The sequence below is a fragment of the Haliotis rufescens genome, unplaced genomic scaffold (assembly GCF_023055435.1).
Source record: "Haliotis rufescens isolate VD_foot unplaced genomic scaffold, xgHalRufe1.0.p SCAF_1, whole genome shotgun sequence".
NCBI lineage: Eukaryota > Metazoa > Mollusca > Gastropoda > Lepetellida > Haliotidae > Haliotis > Haliotis rufescens.
The window spans coordinates 32,935,779-32,960,768 of record NW_025963779.1 but is presented as its reverse complement, the minus strand read 5'-3'; the positions used below and the strand labels follow the sequence as shown (position 1 = coordinate 32,960,768).

General features: G+C 40.4%; 1 protein-coding gene across 1 annotated transcript in view; it reads right to left on the bottom strand.

Moving 5' to 3' along the window:
- Positions 1 to 24,677, bottom strand: part of LOC124139516 (aquaporin AQPAe.a-like) — a 31,219-nt gene extending 6,542 nt beyond the window's left edge. Inside the window, exons 1-3 of the mRNA XM_046506639.2 lie at positions 24,343 to 24,677; positions 8,966 to 9,153; positions 965 to 1,175 (exon numbers count right to left, since the gene is read on the bottom strand). Of these exons, the coding sequence (XP_046362595.2) occupies positions 965 to 1,175; positions 8,966 to 9,153; positions 24,343 to 24,540 (597 nt within the window). The 5' untranslated portion in view covers positions 24,541 to 24,677. The remainder of the gene's footprint in view (positions 1 to 964; positions 1,176 to 8,965; positions 9,154 to 24,342) is intronic.
- Positions 24,678 to 24,990: the final 313 nt, after the last annotated feature.

The window sequence follows — 24,990 nt, the reverse complement described above, 5'->3', positions numbered from 1 at the left end:
ATAGGTGGCACAGGGGCGAGCTGGCGTTTCATTTGTTTGATGATGAAGAAAGCTTCGCACTAGACGTTGTGGGTAGAAAACCCAAAATGATGCCAAAACATAAATGTAAGCCTTGTAGATGTCACTCCGTCACGATTCCCAATCAAAGTGTATGTTAAGTGACGTTTTGATAGATTTCCCAAAATAAAACGGAACAGAGATTTAGGAAAGTTCCACCGTCAGTCTATGAATTGAAATGCGAGGCGCAATCATTTATGTGATCATATTTCCATCTTCTCGTCTTTCAACTATTGGCCGCAACCTAACAAATAAGTGTAAGATATCACATACGAAGAAACAACATCACTGATACCAGGACTCATCAAATTACATCTTACCAACAAAGAAGCGGACATATTCGTCTCGAGGCCTGACACACTGGTCGTATCTGGTTTTGCCATGTGTTTATGTACGGATTTCTAAGACGAATAATTTAACATTAGGTTTTGGTAATGACCTCAATTACAAACCACACTTTACTCAAGAGTATATCCGTCTGTGTTATGAGTGTAACAATGAAAATACCTCAATGCATTTTTCCAGGCCACTGTTAATCTTACATTATACGAAAATGCCTCATTTAAAAAAAAAATATCTACAAGTAGGTTATATTGCCTCGTAAAGATATAACTTGTACTAACTGTAACTTGCTCAAAGTGTTCTAATGCACTTGAGGGGTAGTGGGATAGCCTGTAGGTTAAGGTGTTCGCTCTCCACATTAAAGGCCCGGGTTTGATGTACAACATAGGTAATTGCGTGAAATCCATGTATGATCCGCAGACCCTTTATATATGTGAAAATGGTAAAATAATAAGTTTAGACTTATCTGTTAACGCACCTGTGACACAGCACACCCCTAAACGCATACACCCCATAGTGGCCCATACTCTCTCATGAAATGTCCACAACCACAGCGTCGCCTTACCCCTGAGAAGTGCAGCATGCCGACAGTCAGACCTATGGCCAGAGAGTGACTTCCCATGTTGGGTTTGTTGGGGTCAATTGTGGCGTGGATGGTCATGATGAGGGTGAAGGCCAGAAAGAACTCCACGACCGCCCCCTGGAACTGCGTTATCCCGAGGTCGGTGTTGACGTACGCAGCACCCAGGTAGCCCCGGTGCAGCTCAGGTGTGACGCTGAAAATAGTGTACCAGTCGTTTTACTGTACATAACGTTTAGGAGGAAGTCTGTGTATCCTTAAATCATACTGTGCGGGTTTGAGCCCCGTTGGCGACACATGGTTTCAAATAAATTTTGAAATTATTCACTTTAGTTTCAGCTTAAAGAGTTCCTTCAATTCCACGTGTACATAAATTGAAAAATTGGTTCAATATAATGAACATTTGACAACAAGCTGTCTATTCCTCAAACTGGACCTTTTAAAGAATAGCATGACAGGTGTGATGTACATCTGATGGCAGGTCAGAAGGTTCGATACTGGTGAAAGTCAGGGTAGGGTGCACGGGTGTTTGTCGTGAAGAACTCTATACTGGTGATCGGGTGGTCAATATGGCCGTAGACACTGGACACGTAAGATCAACTCGCTGCGGGTTCCTGAATGATTTTTTTGTGTTTTCTGTTTGTGTTGTTTGTTTGTTGTTTAACGCTGCACTCAGCAATATTCCAGCTATATGACGGCGGTCAGTAAATAATCGAGTCTGGACCAGACAATCCAGTGATTGACATCATGAGCAACGATCCACGTAATTGGGAGATAATCGTGTTGTTATATGCTAATAACTAAGAGTAAGGTCCCTTGTATGAGCTCCTGGCAGTGTTATCTTAACTCCCTTCATCGTGTGGATTTTTCTACAGTTCTATAGGAATTCAAGTTCCTCATAGCGATAGTTAGAAGCACAGAGGATTTAATTTCGGTTCGAGATTGCAGTCTAACAGAAAAGCTTACCAACTGCCCCCAACTGCCCCCTTACATTCTCACCATACCCATTACATGATAGAGATCGGGTGGTCAGGCTCGCTGACTTGGTTAATCCATGTCATCGTGGATCGATGCTCATATTAATCACTGGACTGTCTGGTCCAGACTCGGTTATTTACAGACCGCCGTCATATAGCTGGAATATTGCTAAGTGCGGCGTTAACCAACGAACCAACCAACCAACCATTCATGACCAACTCGTGTTATTCCGGGATAAGCCAAACTTGTGCCCCTCTCGTGGCCATTTTTGCGACGGGGTTCCGTCTAAGCGCAAACGGCCAAAACTTGAAGAATTGTCAACTCATGGGACTACTTCCAACGTCTCTTTCCCCCATATTTCATATATATTGCAGATGCTATTTAAAACACATCGGCCCTAAGTTATTTTACGTAATGATTGAACACATTTAACTGTATCTTGGGTATATTTTTAGATACAAGATGTATGTAAAATCCAAAAACATTCCTGAAGGATTCTTTGACGGAAGTGCTGTAAGTCACACGCGGCGAGTCTTCTTGCAGATTGTGGAAAGGGGCGAGCGGTGACGAATGGGCGCAAGCCAATCAGAATGCGCGATATGTGTACTTGGATCAATATGATCCCGAATATTTAAATTAACTTTGGCAGTATGCGTTTGTTGAAAAAAATGTGGAAAATTGTAGATTGTCAGTTCCGGCAGTGTTTACATATAACAGAAATGTGATGAATTCAAACCTACACGTGCATTTGTTTACATACAGGAAACCGCTCTCTTGGCTGCGACATCCGTTCTTGTGAGCTATATAATAAGACCTGGCTTTCAAAAACGACATTTCGTGTAATGTCCCATTGTATCCCATTTTAGAAGTAAAAAGTATATGAAAGTAATTAATTCATCACCGATTTCAAAACATATTATTCACTTCCCTATTAAACTCTCTTTATGTGATATTGTGTTGTGGATATTTTTGGCGATTTTTACAAATTTGATTGTAATTAACAGACCAAGATAGCCAATGCTCCAGTAAATACATTAAAAAACAAACAAAAAAGCTTTCATAGCGATTAATAAAATATATGTTGTTCTTATATATTAGATTTTGTAAAGTCTACAATTAACCATAGAGATGGCTGAATTTGCTCAGGTCATTCATATTTTCCATGGTAGTCCTGGGCCACGTCTAGGATGGAAGAACGGCGAATACGTGCGGGGGTTCATGGGATTTATTGTCTGTAGTTCAAGCGGTGATATGAAGATCCCAGCACAAGAAACATGGAGAGATGATGGCGATATACACTAAACATTATAAAGCAACATAATGTACCAAATGATTACACTTATGAATTACATGTATCTACAGATATGACTTGTCAGACATTGCTTTTGGGTATGAATTTAATGTATACCAGCTTGCAATTACATCTAAAGAGACAATCCACGTCCATAACTAGTGCTTTAACAAAGATGTTTATTTTCGTTTTAATATATATTAACGGTTGGTTTTGGAGAGTTGGCGTAGTTATATTAACAAGATATAACTGAACAAGAAAAGTACAGGTTGCTGGAAAAATATCGATTCCTCAATAAATATTCACAACTACGAGATGGTTGGAATACAACAAATCATAAACGCAAAGATACATGTATATGTCAGATTCGAACGAATAACATTGTACATGTACTTCGAAATTTGGAAAAGAAAACTCTTGGTGAAGTGAGGCTATCCTAGAAAGATCAGAAATTGTAATGTAATAAATATTATGGGTTTCAATTTACCCTAATGACGTACATATATTCTGGTTTATTAAACCTGTAATAGACTAGTTATGTTACTCACACACAATTTAATTTATGTTATATCCAGCACATATTTTGTACTCAGCTACATGTCTTTACAATAGTTGATTAGATCGTAATTCTTCCTGTTTTACTGAACGAGCTTTGAATATTAAAGCTTGTTTGTTGTTTAACGCCACACAAAGCAATATTCCACGTACATAATCGAGACATAACCACTCAAACCATTAATTGACATTGTAAGCAACGACCGCGTCCGTTGTCTTATGGTAGAGCGTCCACCCGGAAAGTCCGGGGTTCGTTCCCCGGCCGCGTCACACCAAAAGACGTTAAAATAAGGTACTTGTGCTTATCCTGTCTGACGCTCGGCATTAATGGGCTAAAACAAGGACTGGGCGGCTCGGAGTCAGTATACTGTGTCTGAATGGGGTATTCACGTTACACTGCAGCATGGTATCTCAGTGTGATAGCACTGTAAGTCGGCAGCAGTCCGGACTTGTACAAGCACACCCGTGCATGCACGTCGCTATATAAGTGCAATAATTTTGGACGCGACGTTAAACCCAATTTCACCTCACCTCACCTCATTGTGAGCAGCGATCCATGCGGTCCAGATACAATGGTACACAAGTTACCGAGTCGGACCACCCATCCATTGAGACGCCTCTTACGAAAATGATAGGCGACGTGGGGTTCGCCACGGGGTTTGATTATTAACATGGTCTCACTATGTTGTTGGTATATATTTAGAAATACTTCCACATATCTCTTCACATGATGGATATGATATTCCTTCTTATTGTTTCGTAATTAATTCATTCGACCAATCAGAGACCACCACAGGGCGGTTGTGTCCTCTGATTGTTCGAAAATCCAAGCTTCTGATTAGAGCCTCTTCGATCCCGTTTTTTCTTGGGTGTGCATTTTCATCCTCTTTTTTCCTCGGGTGTGCATGCCGATCCACATCCTAAAGACAACACAACACATTTTGTTTTTCAACTCTTTTTTTTTACTTCTCCCACTCACATGAACCAACATACAAAACAAAAGCCACAGGATGAGGGTCGTCCCTGTGATTTTTGTGAACAGGAAACTTTGTCACTGGGATTGAACAAAACACTCTGCTCTTCTCTTAGATGCTTCTTCGGACAACAGACGTCTGTATTTTTCGTTCACTTCTCCATCAGGACAAAACACACACACATATTCACAGGGGGCTTTGGCTGCTTCAGATGTTCTTTCCAGGGTTTGTCTGTGGCTTCCCACTGACAATGTCACACCGCAGCAATAACAGATAACACTATCACCTTTACCATGATAGAAATAGCTAGCCATGGCCATGTCATAAGGGGTCTGGGCCATCAGTTTAGGCCACGTTTGAAAAGACCGCAGACGTTGCTGAAATTGATCATAGCTAGGATGAGAAGGATGACACAAGGTGTAAGAAGGAGTAGGTCGTGCCTCCAGAATGTCACTGAGTTGCCATGTGCCATTGTCGCTTGTTCCCTCACCTTTTCAGACACCAACTCGGTATCAGGGACATCTTGTAATGGTGGCATGGCATTCATAGAGCGTCTTTGCCCAATGATGGCTGTTGCTCAACTGAAGGAACCCATGCTTTTTTATGAAGGCCCCAGCAATGAACATCGTGAAAGGGTGTCGTAGGGTCAAGGGTGAGGTCATGACCTCTTCAACACCACGTGACGCCATCCTGAGTTCTGGGTAACTGACACAGGGAAACTGATCCTTTCAAGCATGGCCTTTCTCTTTTATCTTTTTTTTTTTTGGGGGGGGGGGCACCCTATTGGAGTTGAGATAAGTCAAGAGACAAAGAGTCATTTCAATCAATCACTGTTTAATCATGAACAACAAAATCAAGCCAGTGCTTAACATGTCCCTCAAGGAACGCGAAAACCTGTCATCTTCCATCTTCCATCTTCAAGATCTTTAAGCGAAGATGGGGTCACCACAAGATGTGGTCATTCATCATACAGTCCCAAACAGGTCCCAAAAATGTTTGGGACCCCTCAGTAAAACAGGTACGGTCTATGGCCTCCCTGAAACAGACATGACACATCACTTGACCACTGGTGCAGCTCATGTATTTCAACATGTTGTTATGGCGGCAGACACCACATTCAGTGAGTTGAGCTTCTCCATAAGGATCGTCGTTGTCCTCGTCGCGAACCGCTGGCATACCTGAAGAGAAGACATCAACATCCTCCGGTGATGGTGGTGGCAAAACATCAAGCAGGGTGGGTGTGTCCACCTCCATGGAAGGGAGTGCTGCCAACTTGCTGCTTCATCATCATCATCGTCACTGATCATCATCACAGGTGGGTTAGGTGAATAGGTTGGTTTCCGAGGGGTTTGTTCCCACCACTGTTCCAACACGGACTGTATTGAACTGACATCGGTGGAAGGAAGGATGGGTGTCCTGTCATTTTTCATAAGTCATGCATTCGTTATACTCATTATAACAATAATAATAATAATAATAAAGGCATACACATCCACATCCAGTAAAATAGCATGGTACAGCTGTTCTTGATGAGGGATCTTCAGAGACAAATTCTTCCGTGGTCTCCTTTTTGCAGGTGTTGCAGGTTTCAAAAATTCTGTCACTTCCGTTTCACTGTCTGCTGTTGTTGCTGCTGCTGCTGCTGTTGTTGTTCTTCTGGGTCTTCTTTATCTTCTTCTTCTTCGGTGCTACTTTCTTGGGTTCAGTCTGGTTCTGCTTCCTGTTTCCAACACGTTTTTCTGTGTTGGCCACAGCTTGTGCCACGCTGGGCACCAAGATGACATACCTCGATTGCAATGTCTCGTCACCCGTCCTTATCTTCGTACGTAACATGTCATATACTTCATCCCGAAATTTACCGCTCCCTTCGCCGCACATGATGGTCAGTGTCTTGACATTCATAAGTTTTGCCATGATGTTGCCAATCCACTTTTCTGTCTGTTGTTTCTTCCAAGTCTTCACGGATTTAAGTCAACACTTGATGGTACTTTCTCCAAACACATGTCACTTCAAGATAAAACGCCAACAGCCAACACAACGTTAAGAACATCAATCAGATGGATGATGTTGTTGCTTGGACAGCTGTAGGAAAAGTTATGACAAGAGAGTGTCTGTGGGTTTTAAGGAACTGAAACCATGCTCCTGATTAGACGAAAAACCCGACTTTCTCATTGGTTGGTTTCTGACCCACACGGAACCCAGTTTGGCACAGACGTTGTGTTTCCTTTCCATAGGAAAAGGCATGGTCCATGGGAGAGAAAGCACAACCGCTGTTAGACCAATCAGAGGGCCGTACAGAGCGTTTGCGGCCTCTGATTGGTCAAAAGCCCTAGCTTCTCATGGTTGCATTTCGATCCACTTTCGGACCGTTGTTTTCTTCAATGGTTTCACGGATTGAAGTAAACAGTGCATGACACTCTCTCCGAACACGCATGTCTTCAAGATAAAGCGCCAACAGCCAACACAATGTTAAGAACATCTTTAAAAAAAAAAAATGTCTAGTCTCTGTACCCAAAGGGGACCGTGTCTACAGACAGACCTGTGCTTGTACTGTAGAGGATGCGGTAGTCTTTTGTGGTCGCTTGGGTCAGAAGATCGTTCCGGTGGTGAAGTCCTGCACGCATGATCTGATGAGGGTGACGCACCCTGATTATATCCCCAGACCGTTGTCCAACAATCAGGTCTTTCATGGTGTCAAAGATGAGGTGTTGACGGGCTCTGTAATTCAAGGTGAAACCACGCACTTTGCAGGTCGTGTTACGCGTCAGGTCTTGGGTGACCCAAGCAGCCACGGCGACATTGGAATTAGGATGTGGCGTGTGGAATTCTTTCTTGGAGGTATAGTTCACCAACACCATATGTTCATGGATGACCATGACATCGTTGATGGTATTTCGTTCATCTTTCAACAGAGCAAAGTACTTGCAAATTAAGACAGGCCTTGCCAACAGCTCGAAATCCTAGGTTCTTCTTGATGTTGGCCTTGTTCAGGACGATGCCTTCTTTCTGATATATGTCTTGGATGTAAGCATCAGGATCGGTACAACCCTCAGGGTATCCGCTGGCTTCGGTCTTCAACTTGAAAAACAATGGTTGACATAATGGGCAAAGAGTCCCCCCTTCCTGGGTCTCGGGGTCATACGTGTATAAGCTTTTAACTAGGACGGACGGCGCGGGAAGGGCTCGTTTCGGAGGACACTATTTGAAGGGAGATTTTCGTACATAGCATTAACATACAATGTTCATGTTCAATTATCAAGACATGTTTGTGTGTTTGTTTGTTGCTGTCTATGCAATTGGAATACGATGCCATGCATCAACCAAGTCAGCGAGTCTAACCACCCGATCCCGTTAGGCCAGGTTCACACAGTGCCGATTATGGCTCTCGTTTGAGATCAGACAGCGAAAAGTGAAAAAGTCGGATTATTATCCTCAACGATCTGGAATGTCCTATCATTGTCTGAATGAAGTCGTATACGTTCGTAAGAGAGTCCTACGGATAGGTAAAGGTCCATAGAGGTCGGCCAAGCACTCCCGACAGTGTGGTGTGTCCCGTAACATTCAGGAAGCTCAGCCGTTTTTGTTTAGTCGGATTACAATCGCTACTATGTTGTAACATATTCTGCTGTATCAGATCAAAATCGTAACAATGTCCTATGCTGTCTGGACGGTGTGCTGTGGATCGGGACATTCTCGTGATGAACGGGCATAAATTGTTCATTGCCGTCTCTTGTCGATTGGGTCCAGATCTTGCCGAATGCGAACAGTCTTTGTCGGTTCACTGTCCGGTCACTGATCTCTGTCGGGTCGCGTTTGGGAGAATTGGGACGCTGTTGGGACAGATTCGGTCGTTTTTTACCATGGGGAAGATACAAATCGTATCAGATACGGATAGAGATTTGGAAAATCGGACGATTCGGCTGGAAACGGCTGAATTGTGAAGCTTTCTGAACAATATCTGATTGTTTGTGAATTTCCCGCCACGAATCACAGGATCTTGATCAGTCTTTTGACAAATCTTAATCGCGAATGGTCCTATCAAGGACGGCAGTAAAAATCCTGAATGTGTGACTGGGCCCTTTCAGCAAGCATGGGTTGCTGAAGATCAATTCTATCCCGCATCTTCTAGGGTGTATCCAGACATGTGATTGGATTATAGCAGGCGAACCAATGTCTAAATATACTTACGCCTTCAAAATGTATGCACCGACGATACTTCCGCAGCACTGGGCCAGGATGTACAACAGTCCCCGGATGACGGAGATGTTCTGAGCCACCACGAAGCTGATGGTGATGGCGGGGTTGACGTGGCCTCCAGACACGTGACCGATCATCTGTATCAAGGTCATGATAGCGAGGCCAAAGGTCATAGAAATCTGAAAGACAGTGAGGATAATATTAACTAAATTTTTAATCAGTATTATCGACCCTCTTCTATGCAATGCTAAGGGATTGACCATTTCAAACACTGCCTTATATATAACCTAAAAACATTGTTGCAGGAAATACTGGAAAATATTATTCAGCTTCAGGTTTTACGCGAACACCTGGTGACATCACTGATTTTCAGTGATCCTTTCATATAAATTTCACCTCTGTTTTGCCTTTTTCGCCCAATGGAATCTGGCGTCTCTGGCGTTGGCGTTTTTATTTTACAAAGCAAAACAAAATGTTCATCTTGATGCTGTCGTGTTCAGTTTCTCCTTTCATGGAAATAAATGTCAAAATATATGGCAAGTTTGATCATAACATTATTCAGCATTAAGTCTAGTACTAAAAGTTTCATTCAATCTGGCAATGCAAAATATTGGCTTGGCATTGAAAAGTGTCATGCTGAACGAAAGCCTTATTAAGCCGCTGTGGACACATGCATGCATCACCTGGTCAGTGTGCACATACTGGAGTGAGTTAAAATTTAACGTCGCATCGGCATTATCTCAGCCATATAGCGACGAGGCAGTGAGCGTGTGGCCTTGACATGAGGTTCTTATTGCATGCGATGTCTCGGATTGGAATTACATAGGTAGCAGGATGGAACCTAGTATAACTCCACTTCTTTGATAGGCATTCTGGTCCACTACTGACTTCACCAGATACACCACAGTAAGGTCTTTACTTTACATTGCTGCAAACGTGTCTATTTGTACATCTTTGAAAGAACAAAGCAATTCTTCCACCAGTTACGCTGGTTATGGGATAATTATTCTTTCATTTTCCAATGGTAATGCTTGTGATAAACCTTTTTTTTAATACTCTTTCACTGAAACTTGAATTTGACCCCTACAACGTAAACAATGGAGACGTTTAGACCTCTAATCCTTTGCTATCGTTGTAAATGTATCACTGACAATGAATAGGATTCAATTACCACGGCTCCTACATCTCCCAATTAAAGGGGGATGTCCATAATCCTTGTGACACTGACACGAACCAGCCCAGAACGAAGCAGGTAAACACCATTTAATCCGAATTCAAATTTCCAATCGTTTTTTGTTGTTTGTACGCCAATAAACAAGCATGTGTGTGCTTTAGCTAGCTTGATAATACTGTTCAATGTATATTAGTATACTAGTGCAAATGGAAACAGCGACAAACTTTCTGTCGAGGGGCAGTCATGCTTTAACCAACTTCTTTCAGCATATTTAGCATGCGTGTATTATTAAAGAGAGGGAGAGAGCACGAAGTGTCGACTTCCGTTGTTTTCTTTGCAGAGTGAGTGAGTGAGTGGTTTTACGCCGCTTTTACCAATATTAAAGCAATATCACGGCGGGGGACACCAGAAATGGGCTTCACACATTGTACCCATGTCGGGAATCGAACCCGGGTCTTTGGCGTGACGAGCGAACGCTTTAACCACTAGGCTACCCGACCGCCCTCTTTGCAGAGACGTCAAAGAGCCTAGGCTAAACGAGTTGTGTGCATGAACGCTTATGTAATGACCGTGGACACACGTGAGGTAAAAATGTTCTTATTTTGTTCATACAATTCTTGGCACACATTATCCGAAATGTATTCAAATGTTATATACAATGATGTTGTGTGATTGTTTGGCAGTTTATACACACAGGTTATAAAACAAAAAGGTCTTAAAATGCGAAACGAATATATTTCTCCAACAAACTTTATGAATTAACATTCTATTATACATCGAACAATATGTAAGTGTTATTAGTTAGCCTTTCCATCCCGAACTTGGATGTGGCAGAACTTGACCTACATCAGGTTACTCACACCTCACTGCTGTCAATGGCTGACAATCTTGTGTTAACATTCTCCGTAACTAGTTAAATGAAGCAAGATGACAACCCCGATGTATGATGTGGTTCGACATTAACCTGAAGATGTACTGGGAATGATCGAGCCTGTTGGTACAATATGATTACAAATGGAACTGAGTATGACTGAACCGCCGCTTTTTAGCCTGCAGACGAGCCGGATATTTTGACACGAGGTGTCTGAGTGGTGTGACCTGTCAATTTCAAGATTTTATGGATTCAAAGCCAGAGCGTGAATGAAATGAGAAATTTGTGGCCCAGAAATAATGGGTTGTGTATGATTTTCTTAATAGTGCGTGTCCTGAAATGAATTTCATCAAGTTTGACAAGCTGTCACTTAAGTTCGTGGACTTTCGAAGGGTATTGTTTTCTGATGGACTTTCAAATCCCCTTCCAGCTAACACATAACATTTTCAAAACATTTTCAAAAGGTTTCATTGTAGTTTTTCAAAATCATTTTCGTCAAAACATTTTATGAACGTTTTAGAAATTTTTACAACTATTCAAAATGTTATTAAAATGTTTTAAAAATGTTATTCAAGAACATCATGCTATAACATAGGCGAAACTGTTTCATAACATGTTATTACAATGTTTTGAACACGTTGCAGAAATGTTTTGCCAAAACATATTTAATGAAATGTTATCATCATGTTTTAAATACTTTGTGTACATATATGTAAAATAATCTGAATAAGGTGTAAATGTTTTATAATTATTCAAAATGTTATTGAAATGTATTTAAAATGTTATTCAAGAACATCATGCTATAACATAGGCGATACTCTTTCATAACATGTTATTGCAATGTTTTCAACACATTGCAGAAATGTTATGCTAGAACATATTTTATGAAATGTTATAACCATGAATTAAAGTGAGTACCGATTACGACCCCAACAACCTTTAGTTGAACACAAGTTCCCTTGCTAGCACACTCCGTTTTCATAATTCTGTGGATTGGTAATGCAGTAATATAACATTAATCTGTAGACTAAATGTCGAAGGAAAATGTAGCAGATATGAGTAAGACAAAACTTCACATGATTTGTTTGTTGCTGATCACAGATAGTGTCACAGGCAATTACATTTAGTCGCTCATATTTTGCGGGGGCGTGAGAAGTGAATAAATATAGATCTATGGTAAAATACGCATTCGCTCTACGTTATTTAAATGTCTTAAAACGTTTTTGAAAATTTATCACAAAAAAGAATGTTTTTGACATGTTCTTAAAACGTTTGTAAAATCTGATATCACACAAACGTTTCGCAAACATTTTTCCAATGTTGTGACAAAATGCCTTGTTGTCTCGTGAAATGACGTCAGAATGACTGCACACTATTACGTCACATTTTGCACTCACCATCATCAGTTCAAGTTTACTCTACATCCGAGTTACATTGTGCAGCAAGAGCTGGATCGCCGAACTCTGATTTCTTAGGGGGTAAGTTCATTTTCAAAAGCAGAATCCGCCTATCCAAGCAGTATCTAAATGGCATTTTGTAAAATAACATTTGTTACATTTGACCACTTTCTAAATGGCATTGTGTATTCATAGCTTTTGGCCATGGGAGCCGTGCCAATTTACATTTGTGAGAGGGGTACGTGATCTAGGGGTGCGTTGCAAAGCACGAATCGCTTGCAAGCGATGTACAGCGATTCGCCTTACAACAGTGCGCTAACTTTCAGCCGCTTGCAAGCGAAACAATCGCTGGCTGAGGTTGCTTCGGTCTAAAATTGCGGCTAACTTTGACAGAGGAACAAGAAATTCTTGACTGGATCAACAAAGAAATGAGCAAAGGTAGCTAACACCCCATCATCCTCAGACTGTTCTACATCTTCAAAGTAGTCATAAATTTCATCAGCTCGTCATCGAGCCTCTTTTATGACGTTCTTCTACGTCAAGGCAACCAAGCGGTAGTTGCGCTGCCATTTTGGAAGAGTGCGCATGCGCTTCGAACTGTTGGAGACCCCGGAATGAGCGATTAATTTGCTTTCTCTAAGCGATTCGGGGGCGGTCGGGTAGCCTAGTGGTTAAAGCGTTCGCTCGTCACGCCGAAGACCCGGGTTCGATTCCCGACATGGGTACAATGTGTGAAGCCCATTCCTGGTGTCCCCCGCCGTGATATTGCTGGAATATTGCTAAAAGCGGCGTAAAACCATACTCACTCACTCACTCACTCTAAGCGATTCGTGGCTTGCAACGCGCCCCTGGACTACCAGTTGTCGGACTTTCATATTTGGGGAAGCCTCGGTGGCTGAGGAGGTTAGACAAGACCATTTCGGAAAGCCTAACAACTGCACCAGACACCAACCTACATAATACGTAAGGATCGTACGGTCAATGTGCATATGCGGAAAATATATTCCTTTATGTACTTGAACAACCATCATATTCACATCAGCAATGAATGACTTTTACCTGTGTTGAATACAGAGCGTAACGTGTATAATTATAGCGTATTCCAGGTCACACCTTGTCGCATATCATATTGTGTAGAAATACAGAGGGCCACGGGATTGCCTAAAAGTTGGGACAAAGTTGTATTGCGCCAGTTAAACCGTTACTTATCACCCAATGCGATACCTTCACACCAGGAACACGCTTGTAAAACTTCAGCGTTTGATGGCAGACGTTACAGAGGCTAATTACTCCATTATCGGCGACCATACCTACCTGTTATTGATGCAACATACACACATTAATGAGCAATCACCAACCAAAAACGTGCCCCATAATTAAGTGATTTTCTTAGTAAATCACTTGAAAACCAGAAAGTGGAGCTGTGTGTTGGTGTCGCTGATCTAGGTAACATGTAAAACAGCAATCGTTAAACGAAATAGGATTTGAAACGTATCAAATACTTCTAGCTATCGTGATACAAATTTCCATCTGTCGGCATAGCGTTTAAATTTTACTATATTTATAATCCCAGATTCAGTGAGTAAATGCTTTTGACTCGTGAAATTAACGCAAATTACACCTCTACTCAGCTTGCTTAATTGCCCCTTGTGTAATTGCATCAAGTAAGTGTTGCATAATCAATCAACCATTTGCCCTTAATTAGCTGTCTCGAGCTTTTAGTGGTAGTTAATAGCCTATCGTTTCATTGATAACTTATGCATTTGTTGAGGCTCATTAAGAAAACCAAAATATTGTCTTTTTAACTTCCGTTAACATGTCAGTCCTTAAATGCTTCTGGTATACTTTTGTAAGCCATGATAGTGTCGTGTCCACCATAAATACGATATAAAGTCATATATTTCGTCAATATTGCTATGAAAAATACTATTCCATAAAAAACATTTTATCACTGGCCAATGACAAACATTAGCAGTATGAGAATAAGAAAAAATAATTAAATACAGTATGACGTGATGATGTGTAAGCATACAGAAAAACCTAGATAGGTAAACTTGCACAACTTACTTCAGTTTCTGTACTGTACTTAGGGTTTTAACAAGCAGTACCTTCTTTTGCATCATGTGTATCATTCTATCTGTCGGATCGACTTGGCCCGGGTGGTTAAAAACATCTTAAACATCACGACTGTAAATCAAAGTTGATAGACATATAGAGAACTTTAATTGGCGGCGTATTTTGACCATCACGGCAATAAGTGAGTGAGTTGGGTTTAACGCCGCTTTTAACATTATTCCAGTTATATCGCGGCGTGTCAGCTTAATGTGGGAGGAGAGCCCGAAGTGATGCAGGTCTCAGACGTTTACCACTTCGGTGAAACCCACGAGCACGGGTATGGTGCTGACAAACCTAGAAACATAATCGGGGCGAACCGGGATTCGAACCAACAATCATAGGTTTCTGGCGTGCTCATGGGACGCAACTCTGCACAGCGAATCGCGACGACTGGGCCACCCGTGCCCCCTCACGACAATAAGACTGCTCGGAGATGCAGCACGTATTCTTGCTGTATGGCAGATTACAACTGTCTCAGATGACCCTGCTTTCCTAAACACACACATAGATAATAGAAGCATTAAAAAGGGTTGATGGAGAAGTTTACCCTGAAATCCAAAGTGTCTCACCTAACCTTCTCCAAGTGTTACCCTATAAAAGTGACGAGGTACTGACTGACTGACTGAGGTTGGGGATTTAACGTGCGTTTTCCGACTAACAGCGTATGTCGCACACGGGCCGGCCAGGCCATTTAGTGTATTAGCCGAAAGGGGCGTAAATAATTTGCAATCCGATTTGGGGCTTTTAGGGATTGCTTATATAGGAATTTTAAAATTTGGAGATTTGGAGAACGGAACCCACGGTATGTCATCGTCTCCTGTAATACACAATCCATTTTCATGGGCTACATCTACGACCAGCAGGTTAAAAACTGCTGGTATCAGACCTGATCCGTGCTCTTTCTGACAGCCTGGGCCAAGCCGGACCGAATACTTGTGACAGAGATTTTCTTAAGAAAATACAGTAAAAGTGCTTGACTTGAACGGACCAGTTTTCATTCAATGCGATGTACTGTGACATTATAAAGTGGTATTCAGGTAGATGTAATACTAATCTATAGATGTAAACACATTTGATGATACATATGTGTGTTTAAAGTTGATTTTGACAGCCCGGGCCAAGGCGGACACAACACAGACAAAACACTTCTGATAGAGACTATGTTGAGGATGTTGAGAAAGTGGAGTGAAAAGGGCTTCACTTTGAGCACCTTCTTTTCTTTAAATACCGCGATCTGAGACACTATGAAGTAGTATATAGGTAGATGTAATACTAATCTATAGATGTAAACATATTTGATGATACATATGTGTGTTTAAAGTTGATTTTGACAGCCCGGGCCAAGTCGGAACGAACACAAGTCAAACACTTTTATAGAAACTATGTTGAGAATGTAGAGGGGGAAAGGGCTTCATTTTGAGCAACTTGTTTTCTTTAAATACTGCGATCTGAGACACTATAAAGTGGTATATAGGTAGATATAATACTAGTCTATAGATGTAAACACATTTGATCATACATCTTGGAGTTTAAAGTTGATTTTGACATCCCGGGCCAAGTCGGACCGAGCACAGACCAATCACTTCTAATAAAGAACGTTGAGGATGTAGAGGGAAAAGGGCTTCACTTTGAGCACCATGCACTATAGACTAACATTTAGTCTCTGAAATCTTATATTACACAATATCCTTCTTGACTCTAAAAATAAAAAAAATAATGAATATGAGACACTAAAGTGGTACATAGGTAGATATAGTATTAGTCTTTAGATGTAAAGAATGTTTAGTAACTTAAGTGCGAGGACAGTTATTAACAAATTCAATTAAATGAGCAAAACGATACGTTTGTGGACATTTGAGATCTGCCTAGATATGCATATTTCGTTTTATTATTCTGCAATCCAATTTTAGTATTACCCGCTCGCAAGGCCAACTTTGAGGCAATCCCGAGAGCCACTGCTGTACTCAAGTTGGCGATTACAACCAGGTGTTTCTCATGGCCTCGTAATGTTAATGTCACGGTTGGATGATCTTTTCAAACATGATCTGTCGTTGCAATCCATTGTTGGTAATAGTCGCATCTTTAAATGTGGCATTGAAATGAAGTTATCAATGCATACAGACCCTGGTTGTTTACATACAGTATCTATGATAATACACGTAGCTCCGTATGGACTTACACACCAATTAATATTTGAATACTGTACATAACATTTGTAAGTCTTACCAACTGCACCTGTCACCCACACGCACAACAGTTAAAGTTGTTTTTTTAAACAATATTTATTTCCACTTGGTACAGTGAAAGGATGTTGATAAATAGGCAGAGCCTAAGGGGTATATAAATATCTCTCCCCGACAAAATTCGAACAAGCAGCAGTAGTATGGACTTGGTATTACGTCATATGTGGTACATCAAGGGTAAACAGTTGTGAGATTTATATAAGAGTGCATGTTTAGACTAATCTTTTGCTCATAGAGAAGAAATGATGTACAGAGTCATCGACATTCAGCAGTATTTCTTCGTCTAGGCTGACGTTACCAAACAGGACGGTTCGTAGGTCATATCCATTAACATAATAATAGCTTTCAGATCTAGTCTCAGTTTAATTTGGGCAACTAAATAGGTAGTGTTAAGCACTTTCGTTGAAAAAAAACCACATGAACATTCAGCATAATCGCAAATAAATCTTTCAAATTTTTGACTGCTCAGATCACTACATCATGGTCTTAACTTACGGTGGATTATCTGATTTACAAGTGAACCAATATCTTTAAATATGTCAGGCACTTCTGATTTAATACACTTATACAGTTTTTTAAACTGAGATAATGAAGCGGCTTCTCTCAAAGTAGAATCTAGTACATTCCAGGCGGAGACTGTTGAAGGTAAAAATGATTTTTTTAAATAATTCAGTTCGGCAATTAGGTTCGTATATGTAGTATTCGTTTGTGTTACGTGTTTCATAATGTGGGCGATCCAAGGTACCATATCACATAAATAATTTGGCGCTGTCACACTTTTCATTTTATAAATAATGCATCATTTGGGAAAGTGTCGTCTCTCAGCCAAGGAGGATAGAACGGTTTCCTTGTATAATATAATTTTGTATGACTTGTGCCCCTCACGGCACCACATATTGTCCTGAGTGCATCTCAACAGATCAGGCAGGACAGTGACGTTACGTTTTCTTGAAAATTGAATTGCTTCAAACAGTTAAAGATTGATGTGATGGGACTAAAGAAGAAAATGTTTTCAACATACAACGACCGGTAACTCGTCATTTAATTCATATCATCAATGAAGACCTTCAACACATTCACAAAGGACGTTTGCAAGTGGGTAGTCAGGGTTAACCTCTTGCATGTCAAAATCGTCACCAAAAACATCCGTAAGCGATCCGAGATCGAATGATGGGTTATCGGCAGCCATCTTTTATGGATCGATATGTATACATACGCGCGATTTTTTTGTGTGTGAAAAGGCTTGATATATTTAAAGGGGGTTTCTTTAGCAAAAGGGAAACATCTTTTTAACCAATCAGAACCAAGCATTCTTAAATATCATGGTAGAATGGGGTATGAATCGAAAAACCGATGTGCAAACTTTTGTAAGAATGCGCTACGCGAATTCATAGTTTGCACATCGGTTTTCGATTCATACCTCAATGAACCGAACAAAATACGTGGTCAATCCCTAAGTAATTACACCGTTTCAATGCCAAATGTAAAAAGTGGCAGATGTATTGTTTGGTATTTATTCGAGATCCATTAAACCTGGAAATACATAGATGTTTATTACTATATATGCTACATTATGAAACTAGCGGGATGATCTTAGTGGACCAGAGTCACCGCGACGTGTATAGGTCAAGGGAAACATGTTTCAAATTGGGGGCGGTCGGGTAGCCTAGTGGTTAAAGCGTTCGCTTGTGACGCCGAAGACCCTGGTTCGATTCCCGACGTGGGTACATTGTGTGAAGCCCATTTCTGGTGTCCCCCTCCGTGATATTGCTGGAATATTGCTAAAAGCGGCGTAAAACCATACTCACTCACTCACTCACTGTTTCAAATTGTAGTATATCTTAATGGTTTCGGCTGAATCCGTGCGGAGCTTGATGAAATCAGCACATCTAAATCTATCATGTTGATAACACGCATCAATGAATGATGTTTTAGCTCATTTAGCATTCATTAAATATTTACATACGATTTGTAAAATAAAAATGGAATTTGTACACGAAATATTTGAGTCAGAATATGGGACAAAATAAAAGTTACATAAACTATAATCCTTGGCAAATCAAATATCTTCGGTCGCACTTGACATCTTTAACTATCTTGACATTGTATCACATGCGCCAGGCATTCTCCTGGAATATGACCAGACAAAACTGAAGTGAAACATATTCAAGGACATTGTAGTCAGCTTGAATCGTATTCTTAAAGTAACCAGGAATTACAGTCAAGGAGGATTTTCTTTTGTAAATCTACTTCACAAATGTTTTCAGAAGGAAAAACATTAACAAGAGGCGCGCAGATAGTCCTATTGACAGAGATGGGTGGATCTCTAACAGCCGATACTATGAATACCACGAACATATTAACATTAGACCAAATAAATAAGTAATGTTTAAATACAGACGGTGTAGCTCCAATACTTTAACATAGACAGCGTAACTCCTATACATTAACATAGACAGTGTAACTCCTATACATTAACATAGACAGTGTAACTCCTATACTTTAACATAGACAGTGTAACTCCTATACATTAACATAGACAGTGTAACTCCTATACTTTAACATGGACTGTTACTCCTTTGCTTTAACATAGACGGTGTAACTCCTTCGCTTTAACATGGACGGTGTAACTCCTATACATTAACATAGACAGTGTAACTCCTATACTTTAACATAGACAGTGTAACTCCTATACTTTAACATAGACAGTGTAACTCCTATACATTAACATAGACAGTGTAACTCCTATACTTTAACATGGACTGTTACTCCTTTGCTTTAACATAGACGGTGTAACTCCTTCGCTTTAACATGGACGGTGTAACTCCTATACATTAACATAGACAGTGTAACTCCTATACTTTAACATAAACAGTGTAACTCCTATACTTTAACATAGACAGTGTGTAACTCCTATACATTAACATGGACGGTGTCACTCCTATACTTTAACATAGACAGTGTAACTCCTATACTTTAACATGGACGGTGTAACTCCTATACATTAACATAGACAGTGTAACTCCTATACTTTAACATAGACAGTGTAACTCCTATACTTTAACAGAGACAGTGTAACTCCTATACTTTAACATGGACGGTGTCACTCCTATACTTTAACATAGACAGTGTAACTCCTATACTTTAACATGGACGGTGTAACTCCTATACATTAACATAGACAGTGTAACTCCTATACTTTAACATAGACAGCAATAGTTGTAGTGCTGTGGTCGTTCTGTATATGGTCCAGGTTTCTGAATCAATACAATGTGTTTTGTGGTTCGCGGTAAATACCTATCATTTGTTACAATAATCCATCAAAATACAGAGGATTAACGTTATTCAGTAATGAAATGCTTATCAATGGTCACTCAAAAGAAGCACTTGCACATCTGGCGTCACGAGTTCCAGATAAGCAGCGGAATTTGTAAATGTAACTTTGAATAAAATTCTATCAATATCCATACAACAGGTCATGACATTAATGTACGTACACCATTCACTGTACATGGAGTGCACAATAGCCATGCACATGTCGACATGAAATGACTGAATTACCATTTCTTAACAGTATCATTCCCAATATCCTAATATTTATCAACGGGTAATACGGTATTGGGTGGTCGGGTTTGTGATCGGGAAGGTAAATGTTTGTTGAGAAGTCCGTGCTGAAGTCACGTGACAGAGGCGATGAGCCCGAGCGAGACAGAAAGCTGGTCACAGGCGACGGATTCCTGGCGTGCGACGCTGTCAGCCAGCATGGATATGTTCAACAAAGCACCCATTGATTCTGAAGACGCTTATCTTAGTCGGCTCAAAACGACAAAGATAAAGGTGGTAATTTTGATTATGTTCATGCAGTACTTTGACAATAAACTTCAAACACTTAAACACGATTTTCTGCATGAGTCGGAGCAGCTTACGCTCTCGGGAACCAAACAGTTGACGAAAGATTCCAAACCAGAGTTTAAATATGAAGGGAATTCAGTTCAATATAATTTCGACTGTGGTCATTTTGGACCCTGTATGGTTAGCGAAATCAAGTCTAAGAAGGAGAAATTATTCTGAAGTGATGGATGGTTTGGACAATTTATCTAGCAACATAGACAAGAGAAACAAACTTATTCGCCTAGCTGATAGGACCCTGTCGGGTGGAGCACAGTTCAGGAGTTAGAAGGTGACGACTTGGCGTCGAACTCTGAAGAGGAGAGAATGTTCGAGAGAGCAGAAAATAGGGCTTTACGCAAGCGGGCTAGTGCTAGGGGTCGTTTCGCTAGAAAACAGCTTGCTCCGCTTGACAAAAACTAGCACTCACACAGTTTTTGGACGTCAAGAATACTCATATGCCGACTAGAATGGTGACACCAAAGGAGAGTCGACAATACCTACGGAGCTGGATGATGTGTTTACCATTGGAGTATGGGGCATGCCACTTCAGGACGGCCGTTTACAGATTCTAGCTCACTTATCGAAATCAGTGCTGAAAGCTTAAGCGCCAAAAAGTGGGTAGATTGGTGAGAGCAGTTTTGAAGTTACCCCGTTACCAGCTACAGATTTCCATGTAGCTCTTTATTTGCAACATCTAAATCAGAACGACAAAAGTCCAAATGCTATTCAGGAGACTTTGTACGATATTGGTTGGGCTCACAACTTGGCTGGCGTATGGAATCCGTGTAGTTCAAGTATAGTGAAGTGTGTTCAAGAATCCAGTCTGAGAACAGATTCTTGCCCCGCTTCTAAGAGAGAACCTATAACTCCAGTTTAGTTGACCATTACGGATGTGATTCGGCCAGCTTGTTTAACTTAAGATCCCTGTGATTTGTCTTATAGCATATCCAGGTTTTTTTTTAAGGTTTTCAGAAGTTGTGAAAGTGTTCTGACAGAAGGTCTGAGGAGGGTTACATATCTATTTTCTTAGAGAAAAGTAAAACTGATAAATACAGGGATGGAGATTTCGATCTGTAGGAGCCACGGAGGCTGCGGAAGCTGGAGTCCCAGACAGACTCTTTAAAAGACATGGTAGGTGGAAATCGGACTACGTGTATACGTGAAGGATTCGATTTCGTCCAGACGCCACCCAATAAAGTATTGTGTTGTTGACAAATGTTTTATGTTGGTTTGAGTTAGACGAATTAGAACATTACCAATTCTACTGAGATATACAGACAGGACATGAAGAATCGGAAAGTTCGAGGAGAATGCAGTATTTCAAAAGTATTTCAAAGAGTGTTATAGTGCAAGCCTGCTGAGATACCATGCCACAGTTCAACATGGATACCCCACTCAGACACAGTATACTGACTCCGAGCCGACCAGTCCTTGTTTTGGCCTCTTAATGCCGAGCGCTAGGCAGGGTAACAGCAAGAATAATTTTTTAACTTCTTTTGGTATGATGCGTCCGGGGATCGAATCACCGACCTTCCGTATTGCGGACATACGCTCTATCCACTAGACCACGCTGGCGGTCTATCATGTTAAATATTACATGGAAATCTGTAGTGTTGGACCCCGTGAGCACCCGGGTTAAAACAGGTCCCCAGCAACCCGTCATATGAGGCGACGTCATTAGTCGTTACTCATAATATTAATCTCTTGTTTCTCTGCTCCAGATTAGATTATATCCTCTCACAATACTTTATAGTCCCCAATATCAAACCAAGCAAGTAAGTCAGAAAATTGTTTGCAAGCTACCTATAGAATACTAAACGAGCTTTTGCTCGTCAGATGCCACAAATATTATAAAAGTTTCATAGAATTGGTTTTACACGGGAGCGAGTTTACAATCTTATTTATTACTTGCCATTCATAACGTTTTTAGAATTATCCTGTTGAGTGTGATTAGGCTGACACCTACACGACCCACGGCATAATCCAATTCAGTTTAACAGAATAATACTTCAAACACGTATTGAAACGTATGAATTTAATACCATACAACAGTCCACCTTCCGAATTCAGGCGTCTGTTCCACAAAGTTATCGTAGCGCTACGGTTATCGCAACTCACATACAGTCAATGTACTTTAACGTAGACTAACGACTGTCGTTGCGCTACAATACGATCGCCTTGTTGAACGGGGCCTTGCACCTCAAAGTAATTTGTAGAATTTGGTTGCAAGATCCATCGGCGAAATAATGTCATGTGACGTCAGCCTAGCAACAAGGTTGCTGGTGTCATCGAGTGTGCATAAGCTCCTCTCAGTTATCTATCATCTCCACACGCAATGTCGTTGAATAAGCCAAGGGATGTTGAAAGCTTTGAATTTCAATATTTGTTCGTGAAACGTGTTCCGAGAGTACATAAGCACGCGTTTTGGTATTAAAAAATGTGTAATACAGCTGTATGTTTATTAAACGGATCTTCTCTTCACTGGCAAGTTATAATATAATTTCAGCTATATTACGGTAGGTAATTCATGTGAGGTGTAAAACAACTAAATATATATACACGCATATGATATCGCGCGTTCAAATCAGTATAGTTCACAGTTGCTGGGCGGTGGGTTAGTCTAGTGTATATCGGATGTGTGGACTCTTCTCTGTCATTAAGGTTTTGTTAGTTATATTTATATTATGATAATTTTCAGTTGGGCTGAAAGTCGCTTCCATGTGCTCTCGAAGGATTCATAGTTAGAATGTCAAACAAATATACAAAATATTTCTATTTAGACAATGAAATGTCTTAATAGTTTCTTTCCAAGTGAAGATGTACAGCCTTATGAAAGGTTTTATTTACCTTTGATAATGCTGTACATCTTGACAAGAAACTTACACACTGATCAAGGAATGCATATTTCATTTTTTATCCAAATACTCATCTAATTGAAGATGTACAGCATTTTGAAAGGTTAATAAAAATTGATAAGAGATAATTCTTTCTGTTTTACCCGAATACCCATCTTAATGAAGATGTACAGCATTGGAAAGTAAATAAAATATTGGGAAGAAATGCATTTTTCGTTTTTATCCCAATATTCATGTAAATGAAAATGTACAGCATTTTGAAAGGTAAATGACAATTGAAAAGAAATGCATCTTCCTATGTTACCGCAGTATTCATCTGAATGAAAATGTACAGCATTTTGAAAGGTAAATAATAATTGAAAAGAAATGCATCTTGCTTTGTTACCGCAGTATTCATCTAAATGAAAATGTACAGCATTTTGAAAGGTAAATGATAATTGAAAAGAAATGTATCTTGCTTTTTTACCCCAATATTCATCTAAATGAAAATATACAGCATTTTGAAAGGTAAATGATAATTGAATAGAAATGCATCTTGCTTTGTTACCGCAATACTAATTAAAACAACATCAAACCCAGTGAAGACATGTACACAGCTAAACGTATTCAGTCCACATAAACATGATTATTATCAATTATTATCAATATATACATACATGTACATCTGAACACATTTACTAGTCGCCTCTTACGACAAGTATGGTCACCTCTTACGGCAAGCATAGGTTGCTGAAGACCTATTCTACCCCTGATCTCCACGGGTCCGCTATATGATATATGTATACCCTAACCATAATCATATGTCCATAACAAATTTCTTACCGTAATTTTGTTGCCATCAAAGAGCACAGATGCAGACCCAACAAACGTCAGCAGCAGCGTCCCAAGGAACTCGGCATAAACCGCCCTCCAAAAACATGCAGTCTTCAGTTCGCGGACATCACATATTTTAGGCTTGACATTGGTGCCTAATCGTGTTGAATGGAGTTTGTTTGCAACATGAATATAATAACCCTCCATAACTGCGATTACCTGTTTTAAACCCTGAAGCAGTTGACATGCGCGAGCGGTTAACGGGCACTTATCTCTGGCTTCTTCTCGGCTGTCTGACACTGGCCGCTCGGGTTCTCAAGCTGACGTGTGTCGATTTGCTCGCTAACGCAACTGAGCGTGACATTGGGCTACCGTCTGTAAAGACAGCGTGACAAGAGACTGGGCTACCGTCTGTAAAGACAGCGTAAATAAGCTTGGAGGCAATGTTTGTTTTACGCATTTTTGAACACTGATTGGTTACCCGTGATCTATAAAGATTTCGACAAATGGGGCATGTTGATTAATTTCTTCAGCCTAAACAAACAGACAAAAAGAACGGTTGAAACTCATCGGATGTCGTCATTTGGAAATACCCCTGATGGTTATAGTAATACGAAAAGTATCCCTGCAGTGAAAGCATTTTCGGATTTCGGATTG